Source organism: Nelumbo nucifera, chromosome 5, assembly GCF_055504915.1.
Source record: "Nelumbo nucifera cultivar China Antique chromosome 5, China Antique-T2T, whole genome shotgun sequence".
Classification (NCBI taxonomy): domain Eukaryota; kingdom Viridiplantae; phylum Streptophyta; class Magnoliopsida; order Proteales; family Nelumbonaceae; genus Nelumbo; species Nelumbo nucifera.
The window spans coordinates 36,384,034-36,400,021 of NC_142653.1; the positions used below are offsets into that span (position 1 = coordinate 36,384,034).

The 15,988-nt window shown below is 38.6% G+C and overlaps 1 protein-coding gene and 1 pseudogene across 4 annotated transcripts in view; both read right to left on the bottom strand.

Annotated features, from left to right (window-relative positions):
* Positions 1-1,063: 1,063 nt before the first annotated feature.
* On the bottom strand, positions 1,064-2,295 carry LOC104606796 (pentatricopeptide repeat-containing protein At3g21470-like; annotated as a pseudogene).
* A 1,892-nt stretch (positions 2,296-4,187) lies between these two features.
* EMB3144 (AAA-type ATPase family protein) overlaps positions 4,188-15,988 on the bottom strand; it is a 34,107-nt gene continuing 22,306 nt past the window's right edge. For 2 of the 4 annotated variants that reach the window (XM_010272131.2, XM_088888533.1), the window contains exons 14-16: positions 6,835-6,911; positions 5,542-5,685; positions 4,188-5,230 (exon numbers count right to left, since the gene is read on the bottom strand). In XM_010272131.2, the coding sequence (XP_010270433.1) occupies positions 5,087-5,230; positions 5,542-5,685; positions 6,835-6,911 (365 nt within the window). In that variant the 3' untranslated portion in view covers positions 4,188-5,086. The remainder of the gene's footprint in view (positions 5,231-5,541; positions 5,686-6,834; positions 6,912-15,988) is intronic. The other 2 variants (XM_010272132.2, XM_088888532.1) reach the window with 2 other exon arrangements.

Genomic DNA, 15,988 nt, shown 5'->3' on the forward strand with positions numbered 1-15,988 from the left:
GTTCTTGCTGGGTCAGCCAGCCCTTCAGAAGAAGCTCACATGAAGAATTGACAAATAATTGAAGCAGCATTGTAAGAAAATGATGAAGGATCCTCTCTTAGTTATAAATAATTGAAACAACACAGTGTATGCATCATAACCTGACAAACTTAGAAAATCCAATCTCTTTCGCCACCCGCTCTACCATCTTTGTATCTATTGGATTTTAATCTCATAAGAGATTAAATCCAATGGGTTTGATTGGTCAATTACATGAGAAATTGCACCTACACACTTGATTGAAAAATTAGTTTTTCTCTTACAAAGCCTAATTTTGAACTTGTCCCACATTGGAAAATTATAAGCTTTGTTTTCAGTATTTTAATAGAAGTTGATTTACACTCCTTAGAAATAGTAGAGGAGAGTATGGGGGTTTGATATCGTGCACATGCGTGTATGTGTGTGTGCGAGTGTGTGTGGTGTAATGAGATACTTTAGAAGCGCACTTTGCTCACACCCGCGTGACTCGTGAAGGGCAGCTTTGATTTTGGTGCGATGCTGACCGTTGATCACTATTGATGAGATCAACGGTCACGATTCGATCGGGTGTGATTAAGAGACACAATTCAAAGTTAACAGTCATTAACTGTTAACTACTTTTTAAACAGTCACAATGTTTGAAATTGTGACTATTCAAGGTGCCTTCTCTGAACCAGCACCTACTTTTTCTTTATACTTCTTCATAAACTATTTAAGGAGCATGAATCAGACTCCAAAAACATACATTTTTGAAATTCACTCTCTCTCTCAGTCCGATTTGCTACAATTTCACATAAGGTTTCTCTAAAGATTCTTCAACTTTGCTGGTTGCAGTTTCTCACCCAAAGCTCTGTTGTATCCTAAGAACGGATTTGCCTGTAACCCAACAGCAAACTCAGTGAAATTGAATGGGGGCAAATAACGTTCTAAAGATAGTATCTTCAGACGCGCCTCAGAGCTTCCTCCAAAGTTACGGTGACCCCATTCTTCCAACAGTATCGAAATGAACAATCCTACAAGCTCCAAGCAAAGCCCCCCCAGAGCACACCATTGGGTTTCATAGGTATACTCTTGATCAAATTATATGCCTCATTATGCTGCATTTGGCATTCCTTATTTTAAGGTCTTATCTCATTTTTGCAGTTATTAAAAACTCAGTATTCATAGGAGCATTTTAACAGTAAAAGGAGATAAGTCCTTAAAATAAGGAATGCCAAATGAAGCCCATCTTCCTGCCCATCCTAAAAGGTCAGCCAAACAACCGTAATTCTCAATGCCTGCAACTAAACCACATTCCTCCTCCATTTTGGAAAAGATTTCTAATCCTTTTTTCATGAATCCTCCATGTGCACAAGCAAAAAGAACAGAGAGAATTGTGAACTCATTGGGCTTCTCGCTTGACTCCTCCATACGGCCAAAAAGCTCAAGAGCCTCTTCACTCCAACCATGAATGACAAGGCCTGAGATGCATTGCATTCCAACAAACATCATTTCTCTGGGGCATCCTTTCAAAAATTATTCTTGCATTACGCAAATCCCCGCGTTTTGCTTACATGTCAACCAACGCATTAAAAACAAACCGTATTATGGATTTTTTGATATTGCTACAATTTATAACATTATGGATTTTTTTACCATAATCCAAAGAACCCAAATCAAATGTGCACAAGTCGATAATGCACTTGCTGTTGTAACTTCATCAGGCTCAAATCCTTCTCGGCCTGGAATGCGATCAAAGATCAAATCCTTCTCGGCCTCTAGAGCTTCTTCGCAATATCCATTCTATGCATATCCAGCAATCTATGAATTCCAGTTCAACAAATTCTTGACTGGAATGCGATCAAAGATCTCTCTCGCCTCCTTGACGTTACCCTTCTTGCAGTAGTAGCCAGCAATCATTGCGAGTAAGAATAGCAATTCCGCTGTGGCATCTCCTCAAATAGCAGCCTCGCCATCTCCATCTGCCCACAATCCTCACATATCCATCAATCATCACATTTCATGTCACCACATTCCTCATCTCATGTGGAGAGCAGTTGAACAGACGCCTAGCAGCAACAATATCCCCATTCCTTGCAAACCCATCAATCATCTCTGCCCATGTAACTTCCATCTTCTCTGGAATCCGTTCAAAAATAAATGATGCAGAACCCTTGTCACCATTCGTTGAATACCCTCCTAATCTCCTATCATTGCATTCCATGTTACCACATTCCTATCGGGCATTTCGCCAAATACCCTGTGCGAATCAACTATACCGCGGCATTTAGAATACATGCAAACCAATGAGGTCCCTATTCCCACACATCTTAATTCGCTTATTTTTTATTTATTTAATTTAATTAATTAACTGTGTTTCCTTAATTAATTTAATTTACTTATCTAATTACTTAGTTTACTTAATTAGTGTAGTTTATTTAATTAACTTAATTAAATACTTTAAGGTTATTTAAGTAATTAACTTTATTGGTTAATCAAGTAAACTAAATACGTAATTATACTTTATGGTCATTTAATTAGACCCTAAAATAATTTACTTAATTAACTTTATTAAAGTGTCTTATTTTCAAACTTTAAGGTCAAAAATGATCTTTTTCAAACTTTAGTGGTGCCACGTAACATTGTCTAACGGATCCATTGGCTCCATTTCAAATGTCATCTGTTTTTCCCTACAAATGGCCTTTTCACCAAAGCCTAGGGTTGAAAATAACCTTTTTTATTCTTTAAGATTAAAATCGGCATTTTGGCAAAATTCAAGGGTTAATCGAGCCAAAAACCTATTTTCTTCCGTGACAACATAAAGTACGAAACATATTCTTGATATGCGGCTACGACGCCACGTAGTATGTGGGTAGCAGACCCGTGATCACCACGGCACTCACCACTAGGGAAACCAAATTTAGGTTAAATTACAAATTGTCACACTGCACTTTGAGGGTAGTGAACATTAGCCATTTAGCCTCCATAATTCTCATATACGACAGACCCGCTCTGAACTTTTAGAAGCATTTTGCCCCTGTAACAAGCTGATGGTAAAATGCTAATTCAAAGTTTTTTCTTTTATTTTGTACTTTTTCTATTACTTTGTTGTATTTTCAATAATATTACGTTTTTTCTGTGTTTTGTTGTATTTTTCTCTTTTTCTTCATTTTTTGTTGTATTTCCTATGTTTTCTACAATTTCCAAGTTTTTATTTTCTGCTTTTTGTTGTATTTTCTGATTTTATCAATTTTTCGCAAAATGGTCTCATAAAATGATATAGGAGAAGTTTACACAATCCCCAACATTCAGGGTGGGATAAATCTTTGTCAATATTCTTATTGTATTGATCAATTAATTTTTTTCTCCTTGTGGTATTTTACTTTTCTTTATTTTGAAGCCATTTGTTTTAATTTCCTAACTGATATTGAATGGAGATAAATTGTATCCTGCCAATGTTGATCAATACCATCAACCGCTATAGTCCTATTCCTATACAATTTGATACCACCAGATACCGTGCAGCACGGGTAGAATTGAACAGATACTCCAATATTCTACCTTTGCTACACATGAATCAGGCATGTTGTATCAATATTTTGAACATAGTCAGTCTATCAGGCAATCAACTAATCTTGCACCAGGAGCTCAGAAGATAGAGCCTCTGTTTTTCTGATGAATACCTCTGTTTTTGAGCTTTGATTTTGAAATAAACCTGGTTATTGCAAATGTTGGTTAGTCACATCAAATATATGGTAAGGCCATTTTCATGTAAGAAAAGATATAAACCAGGTGATGGTCAAGCCAACTACAAGCAAGCTTCCATACTTCCTTCACGCTACAGGCTATTTCTGAATCTCATATCTCTTCAACATATCCAGTGCAATCACAGTCTTAATTCTGCAAATTATAAAATGGAATCCCATAAAAGCATATTTTATTCACACAAGTTATGTGCAAAAATGGTTTTTTTTTCCTGCTGCTATGTGCAAAAATGGCGTTACTAGCAGCTACTTTTGCATTTTTAAGAGTTCCTATTGAATTATGTGCCTGTCAAATGTTTAATTACTTTACAAAGTATAAAGGTCATACAATAAATTTAAACAACTGATGCTGTTGCACATAATTTTCCCATAGACATTTACTTGACTGCTTAGCCTTGGTAGAAACATAAATGACTCCCCTAATGAGGTGAATTTGCTAAATATTACTATATTACTGAAGCTCTCTACTAACATCTAACTAAAACATGAAATCTTCAAAATTGTCCTGTGTGCGATATTACAAGTATTCATTATTAAAAACATTGTAGTGGATGTTAATTAAAGATGGGTTACAAACATGCAGAGGCTCCACCAAGCTGCAACACTATGCTTTTTGGTCATGTTCAGGAGACAAAAAAAAAAATCGTTGCCGACACCAAATTCGTGAATAATACATATACATAATTTCATGGGAAGCAGTGGCCATTAAATTGGTAAAGGGAAAACCACTTTGCTTTCACATTATGTTCAACTCAATTCGTGGTTTGTTAATGGCTAGCTTCAGGAGTATTGATCAGGAGCTCTGTATCAGCTTGTTGAATGGAAGATGTAAAATTCTCATTGTAAAGGATCAGGTTGCAGAAGCACAAGGAATGAATGTAAGCATTATGTGAAAAAATGACCACAGAACCCAATCTGCAGCACCCATATTTGGCATCAGATTTGATCCTTTGATATTAACCGTCTTGGATTCTGATTCATAATCTGCAACAACCATGTCAAATTGTATAGGGGCCTGCAATAGTAGTATCCCTTAGCCATGGATAGAGACCACTTGTGCAAAATAGATGGCAAAGGTTAGGTCTGTATCATCCGGTTCCCCCCCCCCCCCCCCCCTAGGCCTCAGACAGCTGCAACCAACATTGGGATTGGGTAACAATGGCCTTTAGATTAAATGAAGTGGTGAATAGAAAGGAAATTCAAGGACAGGTGGTAAAACACTATAATAGAATACACTCGGATTTTGCCCTGAAAATAAGAAAACCTTGCATGGAGGATATGGAACAATATTGGATTAACATACCAAAAAAAAGTTGACTGAATTTTCAAAGGAAGTGATCAGCCATTAAAAGTTGTGGTTTCTCTCTGTCTTCCTCAATCTCCATAGTAGCATCCTTCTTAATTTCTTCAATCCTTTTATCCCAAATTCCATCTATAAGTTTCCAAGTCTCATCACTAATGATTTGCGTCTGCAGATAAGAACAGAAAAAAGTAGGCATAAGATTGAAAGCACATCAAAGAGAAATACCATGACCAAGGTTCAAATTTTCGATATGTGTCGGGCCGTATCAGCCGATACGTATTGTATCGGGGGCTTCCTGATACGCCCCTCCAGTGGTGTTTTGGGATTTCAACTGGTTCAGGGGGTGGACGGACCAGACCTTAAACCGGCCCCTCTGAACCGAATTTGAAAAAAAAAAAGCTATTGACTGGCGTCTCGGGCGCATCAATATTTTGAACCTTGACCATGACAAAGTATATCAAAATTAACTATACTTACCTCCAGTGGCCGTGGTGCACCAAAGGTGGAAAATCCAACATTTCCTGGTGCAAAAGTGACCCTTCCAGGAAGTGAATTCCCATGAATTCCCCATCGCCCAGCATAAATGAGTGCTCCGTACTCATCAACAGGACGCACAGGAGGCTGCAATAGTTGCAATGTTAAAATATCAGAAAGATAGGTCCAAGGCCTCTAATTCTCAAGTGAACATACCAATGAGGTGGACTTGTGTCTCAAACAAGTCTCAAGCAACATTCTGATGCTCAAGTCAATTTAAAAGCAGCATCAAGTGACAAGAAAAAATACTTCTAGCCATAAATAAGTGAATATAGTTATCTTACTATTTTACAATTATTTCACCTGATACCAGCTCGTAAAGCTAGAAGATGTAGTTCCCACTGACCTGGGATCAAAACTCCTTTTTACCAGCTCCCTCCACTAAAAGTTTGTCAAGCAAAAATTAAACTATTTCACCTGATTACCTTTAGTAATCCCTTTACTTATCAGGAAACGCATGTATCAGAATGTTTAACAAACCATGTATTTAAGCCAGGAAACTATTCAGAACATAAAAGTAGAATTCCACTTAACAAAGATACTTTTAACGGAAGGATTGTCCAGTAAGTATTATTGTATTTTCATTTTCCACTACAAGAATTTGTCAAACATTGCAGACAAGAAAATGACATTCTCCTTTCCTCAAAGCCATAGGAAAACCAGCATCAGGAGTTGCAAATTTATGCATCAACAATCAACATATATGACGAAAATAAAAGGTCAAAAAAAAGTCTAAACACTGCCATTCATGAAAAATTCCACCATCCTGGGACTTCCTACCATGCTTTTCAAAAACCAATGGAAAATATGTATTCCATACAGCACACTGATGCAGAAGAAATTATTTTGGTACCAGGTCTAACAGTAACTAAGGTATGGAGATCATACACCCCAGATTGGTGGTAGCTGAATGGTTGTCATTTGGGGTTGATTTGTTAGTTGACAGAGAATAGCAGCAGGGCTACTTCTCATTCTACACTTGGGGAATGGTTGATGGCCCTCACATCTTTCTTTTTTTTCTCTTTTTGGAAGAGGAAAGCTGAGAATTATATCAACTAAAAGAAGAAAAGAGGGATTTACATGTGAATACACAGATCATAAAACCAACTCCAAGACTTCACTGGGAAAGCTCGCAGGCTCCCATAACTCAATGGCCTTCACATCCTTGTACTCTAATTACATTTTTCCGTATAATGTTGATATCAACAAAAAAAACAAAAGAGAAAAAATAAGTACCTGAGGTATTCGAGGAGCTTTGTTGTATATGTCCCAGATTTCCTCAGCCTTAATCTCTCCTTTTTCAATTAGAATATCTACACCCATTATCAGCCAATTAAGACAAAGTTTTGATAAATACATCAGCTGCCTATGTTTCTGCATCACAAGTTTAGGCTAACTACATCATTGCATCATTAGAGAATCTTAATAAATGAAGCGGTACAACATAATATATATGAACCTAGCCAATAAATAGACTAAAATGCATGAGGGAGCAGTAACCAGTGTAAGAACTCAGAACGGAAGACAGGAGGGTTTTCAATTATTACGAGTTCAGTGTTTTAAAAGCACAAGGTGCAAAATATTCATTATTGGGCCTTTTGCACCTGAGGTGCAAGGTGTGCGTATTTTCGAAACAAGGCGCAAAAAATCAAAAAGCAGTGCAAAAAAAAATTAAAAATATTAAACATAACATTGATTAAAAATATAAACTTAACTTTTAAAATAAATGCTTTAAAAAACTTACTATCTAAAATTAAAATACATAAACAGAACATGTAAAGCATATTTAAAATCAAATTTTAAAAATGAAATCAAGGATAACATAGAAAACATATTCAAGCATGTAAAACTCTCGATCTCTTTATTTTTTCTCCAATTGCCTTATTTCAAATAGCTAATGTGATGTTAAACATTAAGCATTCTTAATCCCTAAAAAAAATTACAATTTTAATTGTCTTTTAAAAATATCTTTTATTAGGATGAATGAATGAGCAACATTAGCAAATAGGGAATTTTCATAGCTTCTATGAGTGAGTAAACCGGAGTGGAGAGAACCCCCTTATTTGCTAATGTTGTTCATTCATTTATCCTAATAAAAGATATTTTTAAAAGACAATTAAAATTGTAAAATCTTTTTCATAGGGATTAAGAATTTAAACCCCTAAATGGACTTGTTCAGGCTTGCCCCGAGGGGCTTGGTTGGGGGTCTGGGGGCAGAGCCCCTGGCCCAGCTGCTAGGCATAAAAAAACAGAAAAAACATGTGCAAACTTTCAAAAGGTGCCCCTGTGGGCTGTAGAGCAAGGCACACCAGGCATGTGCCTTTCGAAAGTGCTGCACTTGGGACCTAGACAAGGCACATACACTAAAATGTGCCTCACTTGTGCACCTAGGCACACCTGAGGCATGCCTTTTAAATCATTGGACGGGTTTACCCCAAGAGTCAGAACTAAGACCACATATTTTGGCATTAATAATGGGTGAACCAACTAGATATTTATACAAGGACATTGCATGGTGAATGATATAGTACTGATTTATAAGACTAAAGAAATATGTGCAGAATACCAGGCTAGAACAATAGAGAGATGATTAAGAATAAAAAAGTTTCATTGGATGGGTTACTAGCTTGTACAAAATTATTGCTAAAGTGATGTCTCTTAGAATCCTAGTTGACTTCCTACTCTTTTCTCCTTCTCTTTTCTTCTCTACTGCCGAAATCTTTATCTTCCTCCTCTTTCCCTTCACAAGAAATTCGACTAAATCTGCAATCAGTGATTTCTACTCCAACTATTGTCTACTTCCTAATAGATGCAGTCTTTGTAAAGCCGATGGGGAGTCCGGCTACAACCTCATGGTCTCTTGTAAGGTTGCTAAAACTGTTTGGGAGTGGGTTTTCTCCCGCTTTGGCTGTTCTTGGTTTCCTCCGGAGAGTGTCCAAAGGTTGTTCTTTCCTTTTTTCAGATGGACTAAGAAGCGAGGGAAGACTATGTGGAGGAGTATTAGGCAGCAGTGTGCTGGTCATTGTGGAAAAAAAGAAATTCACGTATTTTTTTAGACAAGGAAAGAACCCTGGAAGAACTGTTAGACCTAATCCCTTTAAAGGCTGCCCACTGGCTGAAATCTTTGGAGTTGTTTTCAGACTTTCCTGTGGATGACTTGCTAAGAAACTGGAAAGAAACTACTTCCACTACTAGATGTAAGAGGACTCTTTGTCCCTCTTGGTCCCCTCCCCCCTCGGGTTTCATTAAGTTGAACTTTGATGGCAACAGTGTAAGGAATCCAGGACCCTCTGGGATTGGAGGAGTTTTCAGGAATGAGGAAGGGGTTGTTATTGTTCTATTTTCTGGCCCTATTGGAGAAGGTGACTCTCTTAGGGCTGAGATCCTTGCAGCGCTTGAAGGAATTCGAAGAGCAAATGAATTAAATGTCATCCAATTGATCCTGGAAGGTGATTCGAAGGTGGTGGTTAACTGGTTGAAGAAAGATGACAGTGGTTTGTGGAACTTTAACAATGAAAAGAAACAGTTCTTATGGATGTGTAGGGACATTGAGATCCAATATAGCTGGGCGAAGAGGAGTGCCAACTCATTTGCGGATGGGTTGGCCAAGCAAGGGGTGAATAGGGAATCTGTATTTTGGGCTAGTTTTTAATTTTTTTCTCTCTGTATTCTCTTTGTATTCTGTATTTGGGGAGCTAAGATATTTTATCTCCCCTCTTGTATACATACTCCCTCTTTTCTCTTAATTTAATGAAGCTGGTGTTATTGATCAAAATAAAAAAAGAATAAAAAAGTTTCAAGATAAGTCAGACTAAAACAGAATAGATGTACTACAGTTTTAGTAAAGATGGCAATGAGAGTGGTTATGCAACAATATTGATGAACAAGAGATACCCCAAACTGACCACTTCTAGTACATTGGATCAAATCATCAATAATTGGGGAGAAACTGAAGAGGATGTTAACCTTAGAATTAGAGAAGGGAAGTTGAGAGGTGCATCTTGCGTGCTATGTGATCCATGCATACCAATGAGACTGAAAGGAACTCTCATAATACATATATGAGCAGCATTGTTATATAGGACAGAATGTTGGGAATCAAGAAACATGTCCAGAAAATATGGCTCTTGATGAAGTATAATAGTGGGATACTATTCATGTAGCCGACCCCAAATATTTGGGGTTAAAGCTGAATTGAGTTTGAAATAACAAAGAGATAGAAATCATCTTGTGGTTTTGGGGTTTTGTGGTGCAAGTGGATTAAAGGTTGCCTGCAAAACTCTCGGTGATTATGAATGGGTCGGTGGTGGATTTTTTTTTAAGCAATTAAAGAGCTTAGACAAGGAGATCCCCTTCCACCTTCCTCTTCATCTTGGTGGCTGAAGTTCTAAGTAAGCTGATTACTATAGCCAACCAATTGCAGTTTATTAAAGGATGGAAGTGGGTAGAGATAGAGTGATGGTCTCACACCTCTAGTTTGCAGATGACATTTTGATTTTCTGTGATGGGGAAGTTAAGAATGGAGTGGAAAATCTGAAGCTAATGTCTAACCTAAAGATCAATTGGAATAAGAGTGGAGTGGTTGGTTTAAATGTTGGGGAAGAGGAGCTTAACTCATTTGCGGAGATACTTGGGTGTGAAGAAGGGGTCTGGCCTTTGAATTATTCAGGCTTACCCCTCGGTGGCAATTCAAGGTCTATAAGCTTCTGGACTCCAGTTGTTGAGAGACTTAGAAAAGATTAGCTAGGTGGAAAAGGAAGTACATTTCTCCAAGAGGGAGAATCACTTTGATAAAATCAACATTGGCCAACCTCCCTAACTATTTCATGTTTGTCTCTAGGATGCCTCAAGTAGTTGTGTAAAGGGTGGAAAAAGCTAATGAGAGACTTTCTATGGGAACCAGGAGATAGTAAAAAGGACCACCTGGTGAAATGGGAAAAGGTGGTAGTAGAAATCACTGATTGTAGATTTAGTTGAATTTCTTGTGAAAGGAAAGGAGAGGAAGATAAAGATTTCAGTAGTAGAGAAGAAAAGAGAGGGATAAGAGAGTAGGAAGTCAACCAGGATTCTTGAATTAACCCTAGCTGCCAACCCCTCATTATATTTATACTTAACTTAAAGGATGAGATATTACAAGGATGCCCTTAGTAGGGCGGCTACTAATATAGCTGAACAGTCACAACTTAAAAACATAAACTAATGGGCCTAAAGCCCAACAACTTCCTAACTAAATAGCTTAAAATAAGAATAAAAAAAAAAAAAACTAGGCCCAACTCAACACTCCCCCTCAAGTTGGGAGTAAATGTCACACACTCCCAACTTGCGTAGATCATGCTCCAACTTGTTCTTCGCAACACCTTTTGTGAGAACATCCGCGAGTTGCAGATCAAAAGCAATGTATGGAAGACAAACTTCTCCAGAAATTACTTTCTCTGATAATATGTCTATCCACTTCAATGTGCTTAGTTTGGTCATGCTGGACTGAGTTATGGGCAATGTTAATTGTTGCCTGGTTATCACAGTATAACATCATAGGTTCTTCTGCCTGTACACCAATTTCTTCTAATAGGGAACGGATCCAGAGAAGTTCTGAAACTCCATGTGTCATGGCCCTATATTTAGCTTCAACACTTGATCTTGCCACCAATGTTTATTTCTTACTCTTCCACGAGACAAGGTTACCCCCAACAAGGGTGCACTCCTGAAATTGATCTCCTGTCATCAAGGCATCCTGCCCAATCTGCATCTGTATAAGCCTCTAGTTTCAACTATCCATGATCAGTAAACAATATGCCTCTGCCCGGGTGTCCCTTCAGATAAGCAAGAATCCTATCGACTGCCTCCCAATGCTAGACTCGTGGAGCATGCATGTATTGACTTACCACACTTATTGCATAGGAAATGTCTATTCTTGTCATACACAAGTATAGCAATCGACCAACAAGTCTCTGATATCTCCCAATGTCCTTTACTAGTTCACCTTTTGATGCATTGATTCTATGGTTCTAATCAATAGGGTATTGATTGTCTTCATTACAAGCTTCCCTGTCTCTTGAAGAAGATCCAAGACATACTTCCTTTGAGAGATAAAAATTTCATGTTTTGATCTTGCAACTTCAATGCCTATGAAGTATCTCAGTTCTCCAAGATCCTTAGTTTCAAATTCTTTATGTAGATTCATTTTCAGACAATCAATCTCACTTAGGTCATTCCCCGTGACAACAATATAATCCACATAAACAATTAGGACTGACACCAAAGATCCCCCTTGCTTCACAAACAAGGTATGATCGGATTGAGTCTGAGTGTAGCCAAAAGCAATCAAGGCCTTTCCGAATCTGTCAAACCATGCTCTAGGAGATTGTTTCAAGCCATAAAGTAACTTCTATACCTTTCCCTTTTCAGTATCACTATAAAAGCCAGCAGGGAGATTCATATACACTTCCTCTTGCAGATCCCCATTTAGGAAAGCATTCTTCACATCAAGTTGAAACAAGGGCCAAGAGTATGAGGCAGCAAGAGAAAAAAGTATCCGAACAGAGGTCATCTTTGTAACTGGTGAAAAGGTCTCTAAGTAATCAATACCATAGGTTTGTGTGTACCCTTTTGCAACAAGTCTTGCCTTGTACCTTTCTATACTTCCATCTGCCTTATATTTTACTGTGTAAACCCATTTGAATCCAATTGTCTCCTTGCCTTCTGGTAGATCCACAATGTCCCATGTCTGATTCTTAATCAAAGTTGTCATCTCTTCCTGCATAGTTGTCTTCCACTTAGGTTTGGAGAGAGCCTCACTAACACCCTTGGGTATAGACACTGAGTCAAGGGAGGAAAGAAAAGCACGGTAAGAAGGAGAAAGTCCACTGTAGGATAAGTACTGTGAAATACAATGAGCAGTACACTTTATCTTCCCTTTTCTGAGAGCAATAGGAAGATCAAGGTTATCTATAATAGGGTTAGTAGAATCAATGGGAACTGAAACAGTAGCGAGACCAAGAGGAAAAACTGAATCCATGTCAGCCGAATCTGGAGTCTCCAAGGAATCGACAGGAAGTGATGTAAGTTCTGTTGCCGTGGAATCAACCTCCTTATGAAGTCTCTGTCGTAAGTAATGCTGAGAAGTAGGACGCAAAGGAGGTGGTAAGGTAGGTGACACATGATGGTCAAGCACAGGAGTAGACGTAGGGATTGGAACTGGGAGAGGAATAGACTGCTGACTCACTTCCCCAAAACACTCCCCTTGAGAAGGATTCTTTGAAAAGAAGTATGTGGATTCAAAAAAAGTGGCATCCATGGTAACATACTGATTCCCAAAGACTGGATCATAGCAGCAGTACCTTTTCTAATTTTCTGCATATCCAAGGAGAACACACTTCTTTGCCTTGGGATCAAGCTTCGAGCGGTGATGACCAAGGATATGTGTAAAGTAGACACACCCAAACACCCTGAGAGGAATATGAAACATCTCCCCCTTAGGAAAAAGGAGACTGAATGGGGTGTTGAATCCAAGTATACGAGAGGGCACCCTGTTAATCAGATATACTGCTGTGAGAACTGCATCACCCCAAAACCGAACTGGAACTGTAGATGTGATCATCATGCTTCTTGCAATCTCAACAATGTGTCTGTTCTTCCTTTCTGCAACACCATTCTGCTGTGGACTATAGGGACAACTGCTCTGATGGACAACACCATATTCTAACAGATATGAGGAAAGGTGTTTTTCAAAATATTCCCTGGCATTGTCTGATCTAAACACCTTTATTCTTGTTCCAAACTGTGTTAACACCATTTGATGAAATTGCCTCACCAAGGATGGTACTCATCGCAGGATCTCATTAGGTAAATCCAAGAGTATCGTGAAAAATCATCCACAAATAAGAGAAAATATCGATAGCCTCCCATAGAAGGAACATGGTAAGGTCCCCACACATCCAAATGAATAACATCAAAAGAAGAATAACACCTTTTATTACTAGGTTTAAATGAATGTCTACAATGCTTTCCAAGTTGACAACCTTCACACTCCAGACTTGACAAACTAACAGACTCAAAAAGTTTTGGAAACAAAAGACTAAAGAAGAAAAAGGTAAATGGCCCAAAAGATTATGCCAAAGCATAATTTGACCCACAAACCCTGACTCACAATCCCTGCTGACATAATGACTCGAATGAGAAGGAAGAACATCTAGGAGGTAGATCCCATTCACTTCATGACCACTCACAATCGTCCTCTTTGAATCCAGATCCTACAAAATGCAATGACCAGGAGAAAAAATTACTGAGCAGTTCAGGTTCTTAATCAAACTACTAACAGATAACAAATTAGTGCTCAATCTAGGAACATGAAGGACTGAGGGTAGAGAAATAGCATCACTAATATTGACATATCCCTTCCCAGCAATAGGAACATGGGATCCATCAGCTATGGAGACCCTATCTCTGCCAGAACAAAGCTGGTAAGAAGAAAAAATAGTAGAGCTATGGATCATGTGCTCTGAGGCTCTAGAATCTATAATCCAAGGAGGTCCCTCCTTACCTGAAGTAGAAACATAATTTGCAGTGACGTGTGAACTACTTGTGTGAGCAAAAGAAGTAGAGTGGACTCCACCAGTGTCACCTGTACTGGTGGTTGTATCCCGCTGGCTACTGAACTGGAACTGGTTGTATCCCACTGGTTCAAAAGTTGCCCATACCTCTCAAGTTCGGCCCTTACTGCAGCAGTTGTAGTAGGATGGGCCGGAATGTCACCAGTAACTGCCATGTGTGCATTTCCCTTCTTATTTTTCAGTCTAGTCGGCACAAGATGTGAGTGAAGATTCCAGCAAGTATCTCTTGTGTGTTTAGGCTTCTTATAGTAGTCACAGATCAAATCTCTTTTATCTTCCTTGTTGATTTCACTGCCACCCCGATCTCCACTTTGTTTAGGTTTCACAATACTCACCATGGTAGACTAATCAGAAACAGGATTTTTCATCATCACATCTCTCCTGCTCTCCTCCCCTGACACAAAGGCATATGCTTGGGAGAGGGTAACATTGTCCCTAGAAAGGAGATGTTGTTTTGTAATATCATACTTAGGATTAAGGGCAGCAAGAAATTCAAACACCCTATACTTCTCTAGATGTTTCTGATAGGTAGTTGCATCCTTAGTGGTTTCCCAAGCAAATGTCTCTAAATGGTCAATCTCCTACCACAGGGTTTTAAGGGCTGAAAAATAGGCTATAACAGATCTATCTCCCTGCCTTGTAGAAATAATCAGATTTCTCAACTGATAAGCCCTAGCAACATTCTCCCTTTGTGAATAGGTTTCTGCAACCCCATCCCATATTTCCTTAGTTGTATTTGCCATAAAAAATTTTTACTTATATGGGGCAACATGGAATTACACAACCAAGTCATCACCATATAATTCTCCTGTACCCACCGGGAGTTGCTAGTTTCGGGTTTCACTTCCTCACTAGTGATACACCCTAATTTCCCACGAACACCAATGGCCATCTTTGCAGATTGTGACCATTCTAAGTAATTTGCACCATCCAACCTAACTGTAGTAATGGTCTCAGTCCCGAAAAGGTCTCTAACACCTCCTCTCACTGGTCTCATTTCACTCCCGGGCTTATTTTCAACTCCATGACCCTCCATGCTTCTCAAAAAATGTAAAGAAAATAACTGAAATATGTAACAAGATAAAACGAAACACTTTTGGAACCAACAACACATTTCTGGTGTCCTAGACTATCTTTCCACAAAAGATTCCTTTTCTGTGGGACGGGAGAAGAGATAGAGAAGAGGCAGCCACTCTCTCTAGAAGCCTCCAAATCAGGCAAGACTTGAACCGCCCCTTACAGAAAAACTCCAAGGAACCCTAAAAAATTAAGGCACCACTTCCTAGGTCAAAATTGAAGAGTCCAACAGAAACATGACTCTTCCCCTTTCTCCAGTTTTTCCTGATTTTGATGAGAAACCCTAGACCATCTACAAGGCACAAAGATCCACCAAAAAATCCAAAAACTGGGCTTACCTGATAACTTTGATCAGCCTCTTAAATCACCATGCAATCGACCGATCTAGGGCTGCATGAGGAAGCAACTCAAGGAACCTTCGGCCTACTCTGATACCAAGTAGAAATCACTGATTGTAGATTTAGTTGAATTTCTTGTGAAAGGAAAGGGGAGGAAGATAAAGATTTCAGTAGTAGAGAAGAAAAGAGAGGGAGAAGAGAGTAGGAAATCAACCAGGATTCTTGAATTAACCCTAGCCGCCAACCCCTCATTATATTTATACTTAACTTAAAGGATGAGATATTACAAGGATGCCCTTAGTAGGGCGGCTACTAATGTAGTTGAACAGTCACAACTTAAAAAATAAACTAATGGGCCTAAAGCCC